General features: G+C 32.9%; 1 protein-coding gene across 1 annotated transcript; it reads left to right on the forward strand.

Annotated features, from left to right (window-relative positions):
* The first annotated feature begins 5,726 nt into the window (after positions 1–5,726).
* Positions 5,727–17,237, forward strand: LOC128190622 (fibrinogen-like protein 1). Its single transcript, XM_052862740.1, has 4 exons — positions 5,727–6,537; positions 6,726–6,822; positions 13,928–14,092; positions 14,363–17,237. The coding sequence occupies exons 1-4, from the start codon at positions 5,917–5,919 to the stop codon at positions 14,611–14,613; spliced, it is 1,134 nt and encodes a 377-aa protein (XP_052718700.1). The 5' UTR covers positions 5,727–5,916; the 3' UTR covers positions 14,614–17,237.
* The last annotated feature ends 816 nt before the right edge of the window (positions 17,238–18,053 follow it).

Below are 18,053 nucleotides of genomic sequence, written 5' to 3' on the forward strand. Positions count from 1 at the left end.
TCTAGAATCATATTAATTAAAATTTGAATGAAAAGTAATAATAACAAATTTCATGACTATTGTTTAAAAAATGTATTTTTTTTATTTTCTCGTCAGAAATATTTTATTTGCCTTAGAATGACCAACGAAATCTTACAAGACAGGGAGTTTATTAACAGTCGATTCAATAATTTCCTATTTAAAAATCGTATCGAAACGTTAATTTGAAACATGTTTTAACAGGTTTAAACGAAATAAAGAATATAATAAGCTACATACTTAAAAAAAACATAGTAAGGAATAACGAGGTAATTAAATACCCCAAAAAACTTTTGATAGAATTAAAGTGAAGTTATTTGTTTCCCTTGTTTGTAATTCCTCAAGCCATCCACCCACCCAATCAAAATAAGTCACTAAACAATGTTAGAGCAGAAAACTGAAGCAAACATGGTAAATTTTAAACTCAAAATATTTACGAAACCCATACTCTTCATTGTTTCAAGTTATATTTTTACCTACATTTAATGTTAAGATGCACGTTATATTTCCAATCTGTATCCAGACCCCGGCAGTTACCGTATAGGAATAAATTCTAAGTAAATATCTCTTATACTGACTGACATCAGCATATATAAAATGTGCAATGCCCTTTTGATTAACATATAGATATTTAAAGGTAGGTCAACCATAAAAATTGCCTCTGTATTGCTTGGAGTAATCCAGCGATAAGCTATCCATTCAATGTCGTCAAAATTGTATGGGATAGAGTGAAATGGCTTTTAAATTTCATACGATGCTAAAAATCATGTCCGTGCTTAACTAAAGCAAAGTACCCGACCTAGAACGTATGTTTGATCGTAAAATAGATGCATGTATAATCATTCTGTCTAATCAAGCACGCGTCAATATATACGATGCGCAAGGATTTACCTAATGGCCAGTAATTTGTTAAAACAATAATGCAAAAATAGACAAAAACAGCTCAAAACATATTCAGAGGTTTAAGTAAGATTAGGGAACTAATCTAATAAGATCAGATAATCTAAAGCTTTAAGGAAGTCCATCAATCGACTGAGTTAGTGAGATTATTGACTCCATCATATAAAACGATGTAGGGTAGAAAAGCAGGATAACGCCAATTTTATTTCAAAAACAGTTTTAGATTTCATTTAACAAGAAAAATGTATTCGTAATTATTATCAAATTGCTTTAAATAACATGAACATTCCATACATTGGGCATGTAAAACACGAAAACAATCGAGAGCGTAAAATCAGAAAAAGATGTTATGTATTTCCAAATTCTTGATTTTGTTTACAACATTCTTTGCTTAAAATATAATGCATATCAAGATATTGATATTCAGCTGCTTATGATCTTTTAAACACCCAGTTTAAGGGTTTAATAAAACTATCACCGTCTCATTGCCTCCGTTGAATTTCAAATATAACAATGCGCTACGATCAGCAATTTTATTCTGTTCATTAACTTCCAATGCATGTGACTTTAACATTAATAAAATTTAATTTTAATGGTATGTAAAAACAAAATTGTTTATGAAAAGAAAGTGAACTGCTATCGATTTTTATGTATTTTATTATTGAGATAATTTTTCGAATTTTTGTTTTTATTTACTTAAGCTATGCATATTATGATTACATTTGTTGCAACATGAAATATTTACTACTATCATATTTCTTATTGATGTTAAGGGTAAGCTATCGGGATAAAAAAAAGTAAATGATTGAAACGTTTAGTTTAGATATGAACCGAAGACGAAACCAAGACGTAAAACGTCATCATACTCAAGCTCTGATAGCCAAGGCAATTTTGGCACAATCTTCTAGTAAAATCGAAACAAAAATGAGATGAGCCGTCTGGAAGGACCCAACAACCCTGGCAATGGACGGTCTCCAATTAATGACTTAAGTCTACTGTGACCTATCTCACAAAGGTCAACAATTCATCATCCAATCCTAACAAACGCTGAATTGTGGGTGCTCTGTTCAAATGACTATCTCACCAACAACAAACTGTTTAACGGGATGGATGAACTTGGAAAAACGGCCAAAGAGATCATTTAGGCAAATAAGGTTGGATCGAAGGTTAGGTTGCAGCAACAGACCAGTTTCCAAATCGGATATACCAGGAACAAATATCCTACAACTAGACCTAGAGCCTTGAACATTTTTCTAATGAAATTCCAGGGTTACAAAAGGAAAATACAACACCCCACAAACTGATAAAGACACAAATCACGTAGTGTCATAACTAGAAATCGTCAGTTTAGAATTATTAAATGTTTACTCAAATGAATATCAGAATACGCCATTTTAAGGCGGGAAACCAAAACAAAGTGATCATTGACACTGAAATCAAGGACCTTTAATCAATGAAATTCGTAACAGAGACAAATTGATAACAAACATCTCTATCAGACTAAATAAAAACGGGAATTTCAGACTTACATTAAACATTAAATACGCCAAAGACTGTGGCCACCGAAAATCATTATTCAAAAATAGAATTGTATCATCCACAATCGTTATCAAAAATGTTATTTTGCTTTGATTGCGTTTGCAAGACGCTTATTATTAGTGCAATGTGTGTCAAACCAAAGAAAGTGTTTGAAATCAAAGATAGGAATGACAGCGAACCAATTTAAAGATTTTAATCAAAGATAAAATAAAACAATAAAACCTTAAGATTTGATCACATGTATATTTTCAATATCTTTATTTTGTATACATATAGTTTATTCTATCACTAAAAAGAATATAATGTGTATGAACATGCATGTATCAAAGCTAATTTTAATTTTGAGACATTCATGTAGAGTGCTAATCTCCAAAACCCTAACATACTGAACTGACAATTACATTTAAAAAATACATTGTATGTACATGTTACTTATTATTTTGAATTGTAATCTTGCACTGTGAACACCTGTGTATATATACTACTACAAAACTCATATCCGGACACAATCCAATCAGGCAAAAGGTACAAGAAAAATCACCACTATTGATTCCCTTTACACACGTGCTGCACCAGTGACACGGAATAGGGAAGCTGTTATCATTAATAAATGTGAAGTGGTGATTGCATCGAACTTGTCAGCAAAAATATTTTAAGCATGGTTTAGCTTGTTCCCTTGAGAAGATATTTTTAAGATAGGAGGGAGGGGGTGATAGAGGATAGGTTGAGGGGGTATTATTAGCGAATTATACAAATGGTGTCTATCATATTACTAGAAATCTTGATATTAATCATCAATGTCCAATCTTCCTTCACTGACCGCGTTTTTACACGCACCAGGGTAAAATACACACAGGGGGAGCAAAACTACATATATTCAAGAAGCAAACTGTGTTCTCACTAGTTTCATTATTATTCTGTGTGACGTAATTCAATCAATTCACTCTCCGCTGAATTGCATGTTTAATGATAAGACAACTTACACGTGCATCTTTTTTTTTAAGGAGTGATAAAAATTATTTCTGTGCCAAAATAACCCCCAAAATAAAATAATTAGTATGATATAATTTCATGAATAGAAAAACATTTATTCTTTCAGTGCATCTCGGAATTAAGTATGTTTAATACTCAGTAATTGTATATGTTTGCGAATCATATGTTTGTTGAAATTTAAAACTTTTCCGGAGAATATTTTTTGATGTAAAAATATTTAATTTCAAATATTTGAACAATTTAAAACTAGGTGCCAAGCTTGGTAATTAATATAGGAATTGTTGAATGTATCCAAATACCAAAACCAAATTACCTCTACAAAGTAAAGTTACGTACCTCCAATTTTATTTCACAGTATCAGTGTGCTTCGTTGATCTGATCGTCATGAAAAAAATATTTGAAATGATCAATTCTTAATTTAACTAGAATTTATTTCAAATGAATGTGTTATATTTTAGACATTTGTATTAAAGTAATTTCCTGTACCACTTTTTTGATTTAAAATACAGAACATATTCTATTAAAAATTATTAAAATATTATGTTTTCCTCGTTTCTTTGAAATATTGAAATATTATAAATAATATCAGTGAACGAAACACTGGTCACTTTCATCTTTGGATGCTTATTTCTTTTTATCAGGGTTTTCTTCCTTATTTTTTTTTTCTTTTTTGTAATTTTCTTTGTACTTTTTGTATCTTTTTTTAATTGAATTAAATAACTGTGTGCATAATGACTACTTCTTTATTGTCATCAACAGGCTGTAATTTATGTTATTATACTTTCATGTTAAATACTAAAATCTGATTGGTTTAGACGCAGTTGATAATCCGTTCTATTACCCTCAGCGTTAGCAACACACTTAGCAACGGGTAACACAACAAATTGTTTCACTAAAAACTACTTTTGAGTTTATACATGACGGTGATCCTCGTAGTTTTATAAGTTTATTATCGTCAATGTAGATATATGTTGTAACTTTACTTTGTGAAAGTTTGATATCTTTAATTATATAATTTGTATCATTTGAAAACTTATATTCTGCATATTGAGTCTTTTGAAAGAAACTTCCAATCGGCGTGAACCAGTGCAACATCTCAGTAGTAGGTCATAAACCCTATTACGAGCGAAAGGTCTTATGCCAGGCTATAGGATTAAGAGTCCTTTCCAAAAGATATCAGACAGGGATATGGATGTTATAAAAATGTTACAATATTATAATTTTAATTTTTGTATGGGCTATGGTACTCAGGTGACTGTAGAGGCATATTGGCCTCTTGTTTGTTGAGGAAATGTTAAGCAGATAGTGCTCATATATGAGTGGACTCTTAAATTTGCTAATATTGGTTTCATGCAGATGACACATGGTCCTGACTCTTGAGAATTTGTGAACATTTCAGAATAAAACTTTCAGAACTATTATGACGGCATGTCTTATGAGGTACAGACAGGGGACTCTCTACACATCGTTGTGTATTCAATTGGTCAGCCTTAACATACCTGCGAAGTAAAAATGTTTTAATTTACCACTGAATAGTTTGATCAGATTTAATCGTCTGCAGACTAAACATGAGGCTATGACGTGATTACGTAATAAGACGTGATAAGAAAAAAAAATGATTTATTAACTTTTCTTTATTTTCAAGTCGAGTATATGCAACCCTGGATTAATCGAATTGTGCAAACAAGGTGCTCCTGTGGTAACTGCGCATATTCTTAGACTATGTTTAAATAGTCCCTATATTTTATTAATTCTTCGTATAAATTTGTTAACACTTGCGATTTTTTTTGGTGATGCACCATTTTTAATTTCCCTGTTTAAGATAACATGTGTCTTATAGTGAGTAAGTGTTATTAAGTATATACAATTATATTCGTCTGATAATTGGACAGTATGATTGTGTGCCAGTCACTCCCTACTTGAGAAGGATTGCTATAATCCTATTATTCGCTGAATAAAGTTGATCAATTTATGCATAAAAACTGACTTGTCACCTCTAAAGCAAAACACTAGTAGGAAAATCTAGATATATAGCGAATGTTCAGCTCTGGGTGAAATCTTATTGAGTCCATTTTAAAAAAAACGTCTTAACGACTGATTTTAAGTTATCATTACTTACAGCAAACTAAGGTCGACTGTTTGCGACTGACATTAGTACTTGTACTTTTTTGACACTTGACTTTTAGCATTACTAATGATGTATACTAGAACGTCACTTATACATGAAGTGGTTATGCAGATTTGATATATTTTGTAACAAAACTAGTTACAATATGTTTCAGTACGGAAGACGATATAGAATCAGATTAAACCTTTGTAGATATTAACTGTTGTCTTGTGAGAGTAGCTTCAATAACTCGGGTTTTCTTTGTTGGATCTTCTTTTAAAATATCAAACATTTAAATTCAAACATTAATATTACAACTGTGTGGGGTTTTGCGACTTGAAAATATTGACGCAGATCTGATGGATAAGTCTGCGATGGGTAGATTATTTAGAATTTTGATCTGGACTTTCTTGCTTGCATCAATGTATGGACAGGTGTTGTTTGATGACATGGGAGATCGACAGAGGTCTGCAGACTTGGCGTTATACTTCATGAGAACCGAATTTCAGCAATTTAGTCAAAATATTGAAAGAATGGTGATGAAAAAAATTGAGAGAGTCGCAAACATCATCGAGGTAAAGATCAGCAAAATGGAAACAAAAAACAATGAGTGTTTCACTACGATACACAAAGAACAACGACTATTAAGTCAGAAAATTGAGTATCTTGTGACCAATTTGTCTACGAATTTTGAGAAAATCAATGATCAAATGACCACAATTCACACTGAGCATCGACTCTTTAGGCCGAAAATGATTTCTGTTGCAACCAAAGTCGATACTTTGTTATACAATTGTAAAAAAAATAATTTGGAGGAAAGAGAGAATGTCCTTAACGACATGAGAAATGGTTCCGACTGTGCTAACATTTTGGAAAATTATCCAGACACCAGATTGAGGGATGGTGTGTATAATATCATGGTTTCAAATAAAACAAAGGCTGTGTACTGTGATATGACCACTGACAATGGAGGATGGACGGTAAGCTCTGTTTTTATCCCTTCCTTTCTCTCTTTCTCTCATAAAAAGATATATTCTGGTTACAGATAAATTAAATATTTTTATATTAAGCCAGTCCATAAATGCAGATATTGTTTATTGTTTAAAAACAGATTTGAAAATCTCTCAAAGAATGGGTGCAAACATTCTGTTGTCTTAATTTGGAACAGGTAATTCAGCGGAGAGTAAATGGATCGGTGGACTTTAACCGTAACTGGGCAGATTACAAGAACGGATTTGGATTTGCTGAACACGAGCATTGGATAGGTGATTTCTCTCTCTCTCTCTCTCTCTCTCTCTCTCTCTCTCTCTCTTATAGAAGTTTTGTTGATCTGACTCGTGATAACGGGGATGGCGAAGGCGAACAAAAAGTGTCTCATGTATACAGTACAAACACACAATATAACAGAAAGCTGGCCCTACCGATCCCCGTGTTTGTTTCTGTTGTCCACTCTAGCTTTGGTTTGTTCCACTAGACAATATACCTTCATCACTTGCATATGGTGTTTTTGTCTCTCAGTTAATTCGATACACAAGGGTATGTTCTTCGTATAAGCAGTTTCTAAGGCGAGGCAAAGTACTGACAAACAAGTTTATAAAACAGGATAATCAACTGTCTTGTCTAAAGTCATCTTTTCGTAAGTTCTATGGTCGATACAACGACCTTGTCAGCAAATACAATCTTCCACTGAGTCGCATGCTGACTGACGTTTTTCATACCAATTGTTAGGCCATAATTAATCACCTAATTGTCTACGGACTTTTCCGTTTTTTCCCCGATTAAGACAAAGAGCAGACCGCGGGTGTGAGCGGTCAGCAAAGGATGCTCACTCCTCCATGGCACCTGATCATTCCTCTATCTTTTTAGAGGTCCGTGTTGCTCTGCTTTGAATTTGTATTTCGTTTTATAGATTTTTGAGATGGGTGACAGTTTGTTATTGTCATTTTTTCATTGCGGATGACGATTTCAACTGTTGTTCAGATTACATCCGGTAAACTGTACTCCGTACCTATAGCATGGCCCTGTAATGATATGAACATACAAAACATATTTGACTAGATTGCACTGACTTAGTGAAGTGATTACAGGTACAAAGCATTCGCACACCATACTCACTATATATGCAATATAAAATGAAATGACAAAAATTACAAAATCTGTAATGTTCAAAAGTTAAATCCTTCACCGTGCCATGCAGGCGCATAGGCCCGGTGCTTATCTCCGGTTTTCGTGGTGCTAAGCAGATGAGAGTCATTGACTCCCCCTGGATGGCACACCAGTCCATCGCAGGTGAACCCCCAGCGTAGGCCGGTACCCGTTTTTAGCTGGGTGGACTGAGACAATGTAGAGAAAGTGCCTTGTCTAAGTGCAAATCACAACATCAAGTGAATATAGCGGGGTTTGAACCAGAGACCTTTCGGTTACTGACCTAACGCCCATAACCACTGAGCCATGTGCTCCACAATCATGTTAAGCAAGTAAATTACTTACCAGATTACGCATGGTATATGGAAACATACCATTGTAAGTTATACATTTAACTCTTTTACAGCTACCCATGCATAAAACATACAATCAGTTACAATTACAAAACATAAAATATATGTTACTATGCATCATTATACATATGTATTGAAAGTAAAATAAAACATCTATATTATGCATTCCTTGGCAATATAGCTATCAAAATACATGTAAACATTTCACAAATCCAGAACCTAGTGTAAAGCTTGACATCGTTATCTCTCTCTGCATGGGCTTAGTAAGTCTTCAAAACATTTCGAGCCCTTAGTGATAAGCGAATTTATCCTTGAAGTGTAGTGACATAATCATCAAGATTTTTATGTTCGTCTGTATTCGTTGGACGAAATACTAAATCTGCTGGTAGGGTAACTTCACGTCCAAGCATTAGGTAATTTGGTGTAAAACTTGTATTTCTGTTGACATATGATCTGATTGCACCGGCAAGTTGCGGCAAGTGTTCATCCAAATTGTCCATTGATTTACCAACGAAACATCGTGCAGCGTCCATGATGGTTTTGTTGAAACTTTCAACCTGACTTTGGCAGAAGGTCGGTATGACATTGTGTGACGTTTGTGAATTTGCAGCATTTCACATATGGATTTGAAAAGTTTGCTTTCAAATTTTCCGCCTTGGTCTGTGAAGATGTTGACGGGAAACTAAAACGTGCAAAAAATATATACATTGCTTCACTTGCTGTCACTTCTGCTGTTTGACTTGGAAGGGGCACACATTCCACCAACTTTGTAAATAGATCAACTATTACAAGTTTATTAGTGTTTCCAGCTGTTGATTCGGATAATGGACCCAAAAAGTCTACATGCAATCTTCCCATCGGCGCTCCTGAATAATACTTGGACATCGAGCATCTAGCTTTCCTATTAGCCTTTTTGAAATTGCTGCATACATCACAAGTTCTGACAATTTTTTGTTGCTTGGCTCACACTTAACCAGTGGAACTTTTATCTGACACGTAAATATGTTCTGGAAACTCCTTGGTGTCCCATTGCTGGAATCTCATTGCGTAAGAGTAATACTTTATCAACCAATTACTGGGTACTAGTCTGGATGGTTTTTCATTATTTGGGGTATTTCGCAAATTTCCAGCTGTATCCAGGAAACAAATTTATTTATTTACACAATATTTCTTACCAGCTTTACTGTTAATAGAATTTTCATTTTCTGTAGGAAGTTCATTTTTCCTCAAGTAAGACAGAATGAATCCAAGGTCTGGATTAATTGTCTGAAATTCTTTCAATTCTTCAGCTGTATATTCAATTTCTGTAAAATCGCTATCACAGGTTGTACTGCATACGTGTAGGTATTGTCCTGCACATGTTTCAGTGATGATGGCTACATCTTCTTCTGTGAAAGAGATATTTATGCAGCTGTGGCAGCAGCATCATGCTTTTTTCTATTAAGTAGTATTACAGCACCAACGTGATGTGTAAAATTGAACCAATTTCGGTGCGCTCTAACACTGTACCTACAACCGCCGCAATGAATACAGGTAGGATCAATATCCACGTTCATATCAAGGCATGGTTTGTTGCAAGGGATACGGGGAAGCGGATCAGCATTCCCATGCTTCTTGCCAGGTCGATGCGTAACAGTCATATTGTATTGACTTAATACCTCGAGCCATCTGGCTAACTGACCTTGTGTGTTCTTAAAGTTGAGAAGCCCGGTCAGGCTCCTGTGATCGGTCCTCCTAACTACAAATTCTCTGCCAAGAATATAATGATTGCATTTCTTGGTGAAACGTACGATTGCAAACAGCTCTTTTCTTGTGAACAATAACGCTGTTGCTCTGGAGTGAGACTAAAACTTCCATAAGCAATAACGCGCTCCTCACCCTCCTGCACATGCATAAGTTCTGCACCTATTGCAAAATCTGAAGCATTCGTGTCTAGGATGAATAGATCCTTCGAGTTTGGCAATGCTAGAACCGGAGTCGTAATTAGTGCCACCTTCAAATAGGAAAAAGCGTCTCGCTGCTCTTGCCCACACACACATGGCTTCTTTGCTGTGAACCGGTTAAAGGATGTCGCCATCTTTGCATAGCCTTTGGTAATTTGCAAAACCAAGAAATGTGTCGATTTCTTTAGTTGTTAATGGAGTCTTCCAATTCTTTACAGCTTCAATATACTCCTCTCCTATAGCCAATACGGTTTGTTTACTTTTCGGCCAAGAAATTCCACTTCTCTCTGGAATAGAAGGCATTTTGTTGCTTTCAGCTTTAATCCACATTGCCAAAATCTATCCAGGACTAAGGTTGTACGAATATTTGGTATGATTTGTAAAAATTTACAACGACTTTACCTTAATTTGTTTGCTTAATTAGTTACTGTACCTAATTGTATGCGTGGTATGCACCACTACATACACTTGATAAGGGAGTTCTCCTAGGTACCGACAAAGGGGTTGCTGTATGTCGAGGATGAGTTAAAGGCTTTTCTGTGAAGTAATTCATCTTGTGTTCGATATGTTCTTCACAATGGTCTTCTTGATCCTAAAACTCTATGAAGTATCCTTCCATACCATCACAATGAGGGCTTGTCATAGCTATGATCTTTACACACTGAAGATAGAAAAATCTATAAATTCAATTAATTCTGAAGTGATCGTAAGTTTAGGTATACCCGCAAATGTCTCTATGTCAATGGGGCTTTGCTTTCCCAATCCCCATGTACTGTCAGCTATAACCCGACCAGCACCTTGTAGGACTCTGAGATCTTCATAATCACAAGTATTAATGATTTGTTCTTAGACATTATTTTAGAGGGGGGGGCATAAACGATGAATTTAATCTGAATGATTCGTAATAATTCAAATGTTCTTATTTCACATATCAATAAATACATTTATGTTATTAACAGCTACTGAACCTTGGTGACCAAGTGCTCCACTCAGTTTTCGGTGATTAGCATCATCGCGTGTTTTCAAAATTGCGAAAATGCATTAAACAGCATACACTTCTACGAAAATCATTGCGCTTTAACACTAGTATTCGTTCAAATATGAACCAATAATTCTCATTTCTTTCATCAATTACCGAGAGAATACGTAAGAAATATACGTAGCATGACTGAATCCAAAAAAAATCATCAACAGACATCTGTAATATTTTCCCTTTGATGAAATTCGGAATGCTTGCAGCGCCAGTAAAGTACAAATAGATCGGACGACATGCTTTATTGAGAACACAAATGACAAATGGTTTACAATGAGTTCCACACTTACATGCACCCTATACTGCAGCTCAGCTCCGCCGATCTACACTCTCGACTAATCCAGACGACACACACACTCTCTCTGCGCACAAAGTGACATATCCATTAATTTATCTGTTCAGCTTTTTTTAGATGTCACTGTTATTTACCGTTACAATTATCATTATTGTACCTGCTGTAGCCGGTGTCTGTAGAATATTAAACTCGGACATCAAAGGTTCACTTCATTCTCGTATTCCATATTTAAATACATAATTATCATACATAGAGCAATTTCACAATAACATTAATATAATGTCTTACCGGGACAGCTTCACCCAAGGCAGACAATAATCATCAGTATTAATTTTGCATTCAATGTGTCTATTTTGACAACGAAGTGGAAAGTGTCCAGGTATATAACATATACCATATAGTGCAGTATTTTGGCGGGAACAGGTAAAAGATCAGGTTTTCGTATCATTAACATAGTTATTTATAGATGAAGTCGGTCGTCGCTAGGCTAAAAATATACACTCACACGAACACTCTCAAAACAAATTCTATAGCGCCAATACATATTTAGTAATTTAACCTTGTTAACACTACAATCAATGTGTTTATTTAACTTTTTTCCTTTTACAAACGACATCAATTTTTTACATAGGAAATGCAATTGACTAAAGCGGGCACATTCATGTTACATTGTACTACACTGTACAATCAGAATAGTTAATCATTTCAAATGGATATTTTAATACATGTTTGTAACTTGTCATGAGCAGACTTTGTTTTGAGAAGTGAACTGATTGTACTTCGAGTTTGCAACATGTAGGCATTGAAACTATTTCATGACTTTTTGCTCGCGATCGTTGTGAAAGATTTTTTTTAATATCCTTTTTTACAACTTTTAACGTCTATCATACTTTGATTAAAATATTACAAGGTATCATTATAGTGCTTTATGGTTATTTATTACAGTTATGAAATATTAATAGCATGTTAAAATCTGCGTATTTTGATACGAGTAACCGGTTAATCGCCCGGAACAAATTGCGATTAACAAGTTCAAGTTCAGTTTATTCACTCAGACCAAATAATTTGGTACAAGAGGAACATATATATAATACATACAAATACAAATCGTCAGAGGTACAGACAAACAGGTACATTTTTATACAGGGAAAAAATATAAATAAAAAAGAACAGACTATAGAATCACTACTTATGTTAGATTTTAGTATAAAGGATCATAATAGGAAAACAACTAAGAGGAGCAGACAGCATCAACAATTTTTGAAATAAATACACATAATTTTCTTAGCGATTTACAATTGCAATTAGTCATGAGTTCAGAAAACTTTAAAAAATTTGGTCTTTTCCAATATTTTGTGTTTATGTATTTTTTCCTTATTTCTTCTAGTGCCGAACATTCTAAAATATAATGAAATTCATCTTCAATAAGGCCTTTATTACACAAAAGACATAACCTCTCATTCAAAGGAATGTTATACCATCTGCCTGTCTCTACAGGAAAACGATGGTTTGATGTACGAAATTTAATGAATTTTTTTCTTAGTTTTACAGGTAAAATATCAAGATACTTCTCAAAGCCAAAATATGGTTTTAAAATTCTATACACTTGACCTCTGGAAGAACAATTTATATCATTTGACCATATTTGCATAAATTGGTCTTTTAATCTTTGGTTTACAGTAGCAGATAACCATTCTATATTGACAAAATTATGGTTCTGCCAGACATATTGTAGCCCGCACATGTTCAAATTTTAACCGATTATCAATTCTGCAATCGATTGCCATCCCTAATTTAGATCCTTATGCAAACAAAGACAATTACCTGATTTCTTGCGGAAAAACACAATAACTTAGTTAACTTAATTTATTAATTACTCTATTCTTTATGGTAGGTCTAACTTTTCTCACAACTAAAATTGTATATCATAGCTTTTAAGCGTGTTTTGTCTCCTTATTTTTAGTACTCTTTTTAATTACTTTTCCTTTCAAATGGGCTGGATCGTGAAAAGTCCTTACTTATGTTTGTCTTATGGTATGAATGAATGAGGTGGTTTTATAAATGTAGGTATGAATGTGTTCATGTATGTGTAAAACAACAAAATAATTAACACAATTTATATGACAAAAAGTCAAGATTATTATTTAATCTCCAATTATCCCTTGTCTTGTATACAAAAAATATCAATAATATATCACTCTGTAAACTGGTAAGTCTACATTCTATAGATTATTTTATAACACCACTACTTGACTTTGTATTTTGGAGAGGGTTTATATATGCTTTGTCTGTTACCCATTCCATTTGATTACTCAATAAAATATTTCTGAATTAAAATTAAAGCTCTGGGGATGTTAGTGGGTTAAGGGCTATCTTTGGAATTACTTACAATCAAGGTACATAATCGACAACATCTTTCCACATGGAGAAAAATTTGGATCTGCACGTGTACAGATGAAAACTTAATGAGACAAATATTTCGTCTTTTAACAGTAATAAACAAGATATGCACAAATTATTTTTTTAAACAAATAAATATGCAAAGATAAAAAGTCGAGGGTGTAAAGGAACATAATTGATAATGTGTTATTTTTTTTACAGGAAATGACATGCTTCACATGCTGACGTCACTGAAGCCCCAGGAACTGCGAGTTGACATGGAGAGATTTAATGGAGAGAAGGCCTATGCTGTTTACTCTAATTTTTCTGTCGGGGACGAGGCCAGTAAATATCAGCTTCAGGTGAATGGATACAGTGGGACTGCAGGTAACAATTATGCAACGTGTCTATCATTCAGAACTCTACTCATTTTAACGGCAAACCGAGTAATATTAAAATCAGAAAGTCTTTACATGACAATCATCAGTTATTGATTGATTCTATAATTTGATTATTTTTTAAACTAATCAAAGTGGCGAAGAATTAAAAGTTATTGTGTGTCTTTCTCTTAGCTACATGTACAAGTATTTGCCTATACTATAGGCAATAATTGTTGTATGGAAATGATGAACGCTATCATGACCAGTGCAATTGTAGGGGATGGTCTGAATTACAACACTAACATGAAGTTTTCTACACGAGACCAGGATAATGATGAGTGTGACTGTGACTGTGCCAATGAAAGGAGATCGGCATGGTGGTTCGATTACTGTGCCTACACCAACCCTAATGGACTGTACACAGACTCTGAGAAAACTGGTAGTACCTACTACATTATGTGGTCCAAATGGAGAAACTCGTACATGTCTCTAAAAACGATGCAGTTGATGATTCGTCCTCGAGCCTGACATCATGATTTAACGTTCACATGTTTATAAAGCCATTAACTATATATATAGTGGCTTTATTCCTCCATATGCAAGATAAATTATGTTAATTATGTCAGCATGTAAGAAAATTATGTCTTCATCCAAGATAATTATGTCTACATGCAAGATAACTATGTTGACAAATCATTTAAGATAATCTAATAATAATAATGGTAAAATCAATCACTAATGCTGGTATGTGACATCATAGATAAGGATGCAACATAATTTTGCAACATGCGACTTATTAGTGTTGACATGGAAGATGATTATCTAGATATACAACATATTTATGTCGACATGCGACTTATTTATTTCAGCTGACGACTTATTTAACATGCAAGATATTTATTTTGACGTGCGAGATAATTATAGTGACATGCCACTTATTTATGTCAACATGGTAGTTAATAATGTTAACATGAAAGATATCCATGTCAACATGCAAGTTATCTCGCATGTTGTTATAAATAACTTGCATGTAAACATAATTATCCCAGATGTTGACATAAATATCACCCATGTAACATAATTAACTCACATTTGGACATAAATATGTACCATGCCAACATAATTATCTTCCAAGTTGACATAAATATCTTATGTTACAAAAGGTTCAAAATGGTGATACATCTTTATTCCATTTACTTACATATACATTATTATTTAATATATCATTTAAGAGTTTGTAGTTAAATTCTGCTATTCTTTTCTCATACATACTCTTTATTTTGTACACATATATACATTTTTCCATATATATATAATCATTCCTCAGTGTTGAATATTCGCTTCCATTTATTTTCTTGAACCGATTTTTGAAATTTATATCAATGAATATTGAGTAGTAAAAATTGTTTTTGTAGATCTTCTTTGTTATAGATGTTGTAACATGATTTTTAAAAATAACATGTACATCATGCATGTTGACGTAATTTATCTGGCTTGTAGGGGCAAAAATATATCGCCATAATAAACAACTATATCTCTTTCTCTCTGTCTCTGTCCGTCTCTCTTTCCCTCCCAATCTCTCTCTTTTTCTGTGTTTATTTGTTTACTTTTATGTTTATCGCAAATCTAGTTTAAACATATTTTGTCGAATAAATTCAATAAGGATTGGACACTGGGATAGCCTATCCCTGTATAAGCAGATTATAAGTACAGATGTACTGTACTTAGTATGTTTACATCATAACATTCACACGTGTTGTAGTTGATTAACAGAAACTTTTCCAGAGATATGATCAATCATACCAAAATGTGTTCACTATAAAAAAGTAAACAACAGTAAATATATTAACCTTTAATCAACTGTTCAAGCTTGTTGTTAATAATTCATTAGATGTATATTCTGCTCCACTTATCAAATTCGAACATATTGTAGCGTTAAATCATTAAGTTCCCTGTTCATTGACAATATTGGGTTCTGTTATATCATCATGCATGTTTACAGCTGTTTAAGCTTAAAATGTATAACTTGGTCTGTCTTTTCTTTTAGTTTTAATAATATTTTGCTCTATTTAACAAGGATTATAATATCATAGAAAACCTAAGGAGTATTTTGCATCACTTTTTATTTTGTACAAAAGTTTAAACACTGTAATGACACTTCTAGTACATTATGCAGTTTGAAAACGAAAGTAATATTAATTATAATCTGTGTATCTACACATTAATAAAAGTCAATAATTCCTTATACAATTACTGAACATTTTTTACAAACGAATACAAACGAACATTACTTAGAATGACTTGTAAATACTAGCCAATCTTTCCATGCTATTTGTTTTCGGATTCAAATATTAAGTCATTGCATATCACATTATTTTTTTTTTAATGATAATTCTTAGGCGATTTTAAAATGTTTAGGTTTTGTATGATTTAATTCTTGTAGCCATCAACTGAATTTAATTTATTTCACCATATTTTATATATCTGTTTTAGATAATCTAAGACCTAGTATAAATAATATCTGCTTATGCTGTAAAAATCTTTATTTTCAATTAAACATATTAACTAAATTTTAATCCTGACATATTTTCATTATTTTCACAAGTTCACATCTATTAAATAAAATATTAAATGATAGATGCAAGCAACATTGAGATTAAAAATTTGGTTTCAATCCAGGTTTTTCAATAATTGATTACATAAGCGGTTAGTGTATACGGTAAAGGCTTTATGTCATGTAACCAAAACGCGGACGCTTTGCAGAGACTCTACCTATGATGAATCGAAGTATTGAAAGTACTAAATGCTAGACTTGTTTGATGTGTGCCTATTTTAAAACTGGGTGACATATTATCTCTATTTTAAACTATCTTAGCGATTGTACTGTTAAACAAAGCAAGCGTTTTATTGAATTTTGAGTTGAGTAGGGAAACGACAAATCTAATGACAACAATTAAATCTTTTACTGGATCAGCACTTTGAAAGAAAAAACATATCGACAAAGTGAACATGTCAGTACATTACAGACGTTTCAAAACATATAATCTTGACATTTTTCATATTAGTGGATGAATGTAGTTTGAGCACAAAGGTATTTATGATTATTGCAATATCAAGCGAAAAGTGGTGGAAGCAAAAACTCGGGACAGAGTATAAAAAATATTTCTGAAAATCAAAATTGTAATTCTTTTATATTTTTTTAATCTTTGGTTAAAATTTAAAGAATACCATATGCTCACATATAGTACTTTCTAAACAATGATATTTTACAAAGAAATTGAAACGAAAATGCGAAATTTTAGAAAAATTGCTGTTTATCAAATTTAAACTGGTCCCGATTGAAAAAAAATTGATTCCGATCAGAATTATTTTAAAACTGAAATTTTACAAACACACTGCAGTTTATTCTGCGTAATTGATATGAATTATCAAGTAAATGAATGTCCAAACCATTTTACAGCTTCACAACCTGAAATGTTTGCAAAATGTTGATACATTCTAGCATTATATGATTTCGTTCGGGATCATTTTCATTACAGTCGGGATCGGTTCGATTTTATTTAATTTTTCTTTAATTTCACTATTTCGTTTCATTTCTTGTTGAAATATGATTGTACAGCACATGTTTAATGCGAGTAACTGTTTATTTGCATTTTTTCATAGACTTAAAAAACATCTACAATTCTTGTTTTTTTTTATTTCATTAATATTTTTTTTAGATTAAATATTATAAAGTTTATATGGCCGTCTTCATAATGAATTTATAGATAATTGTATTGTGCATTAATTGATACCAAATTCTTAGCTGTAAGATATCCTGTTCGCAGCTAAAACGATGTTTCCGGTTTTTTATAAAAAAAAAAAATCATATAAAAAATTGGAAGCCGATATCAGTGTCATTTTTCTATGATCATTTCTCGAAAACGATTCTTCGTCGATCCATCAAATAACGCAATGGTGTGTCGAGC

Source organism: Crassostrea angulata, chromosome 6 (genome assembly GCF_025612915.1).
Source record: "Crassostrea angulata isolate pt1a10 chromosome 6, ASM2561291v2, whole genome shotgun sequence".
NCBI classification, from domain to species: Eukaryota; Metazoa; Mollusca; class Bivalvia; order Ostreida; family Ostreidae; genus Magallana; species Magallana angulata.

Excerpts from the sequence above, each read along its gene's own strand:
- LOC128190622 (XM_052862740.1), top strand. The coding sequence starts at position 5,917 with ATGGATAAGTCTGCGATGGGTAGATTATTTAGAATTTTGATCTGGACT. Across the intron at positions 6,823-13,927 it reads TGAACACGAGCATTGGATAG|GAAATGACATGCTTCACATG; the intron begins GTGATTTCTCTC and ends TTTTTTTTACAG. Across the intron at positions 14,093-14,362 it reads TGGATACAGTGGGACTGCAG|GGGATGGTCTGAATTACAAC; the intron begins GTAACAATTATG and ends GTGCAATTGTAG.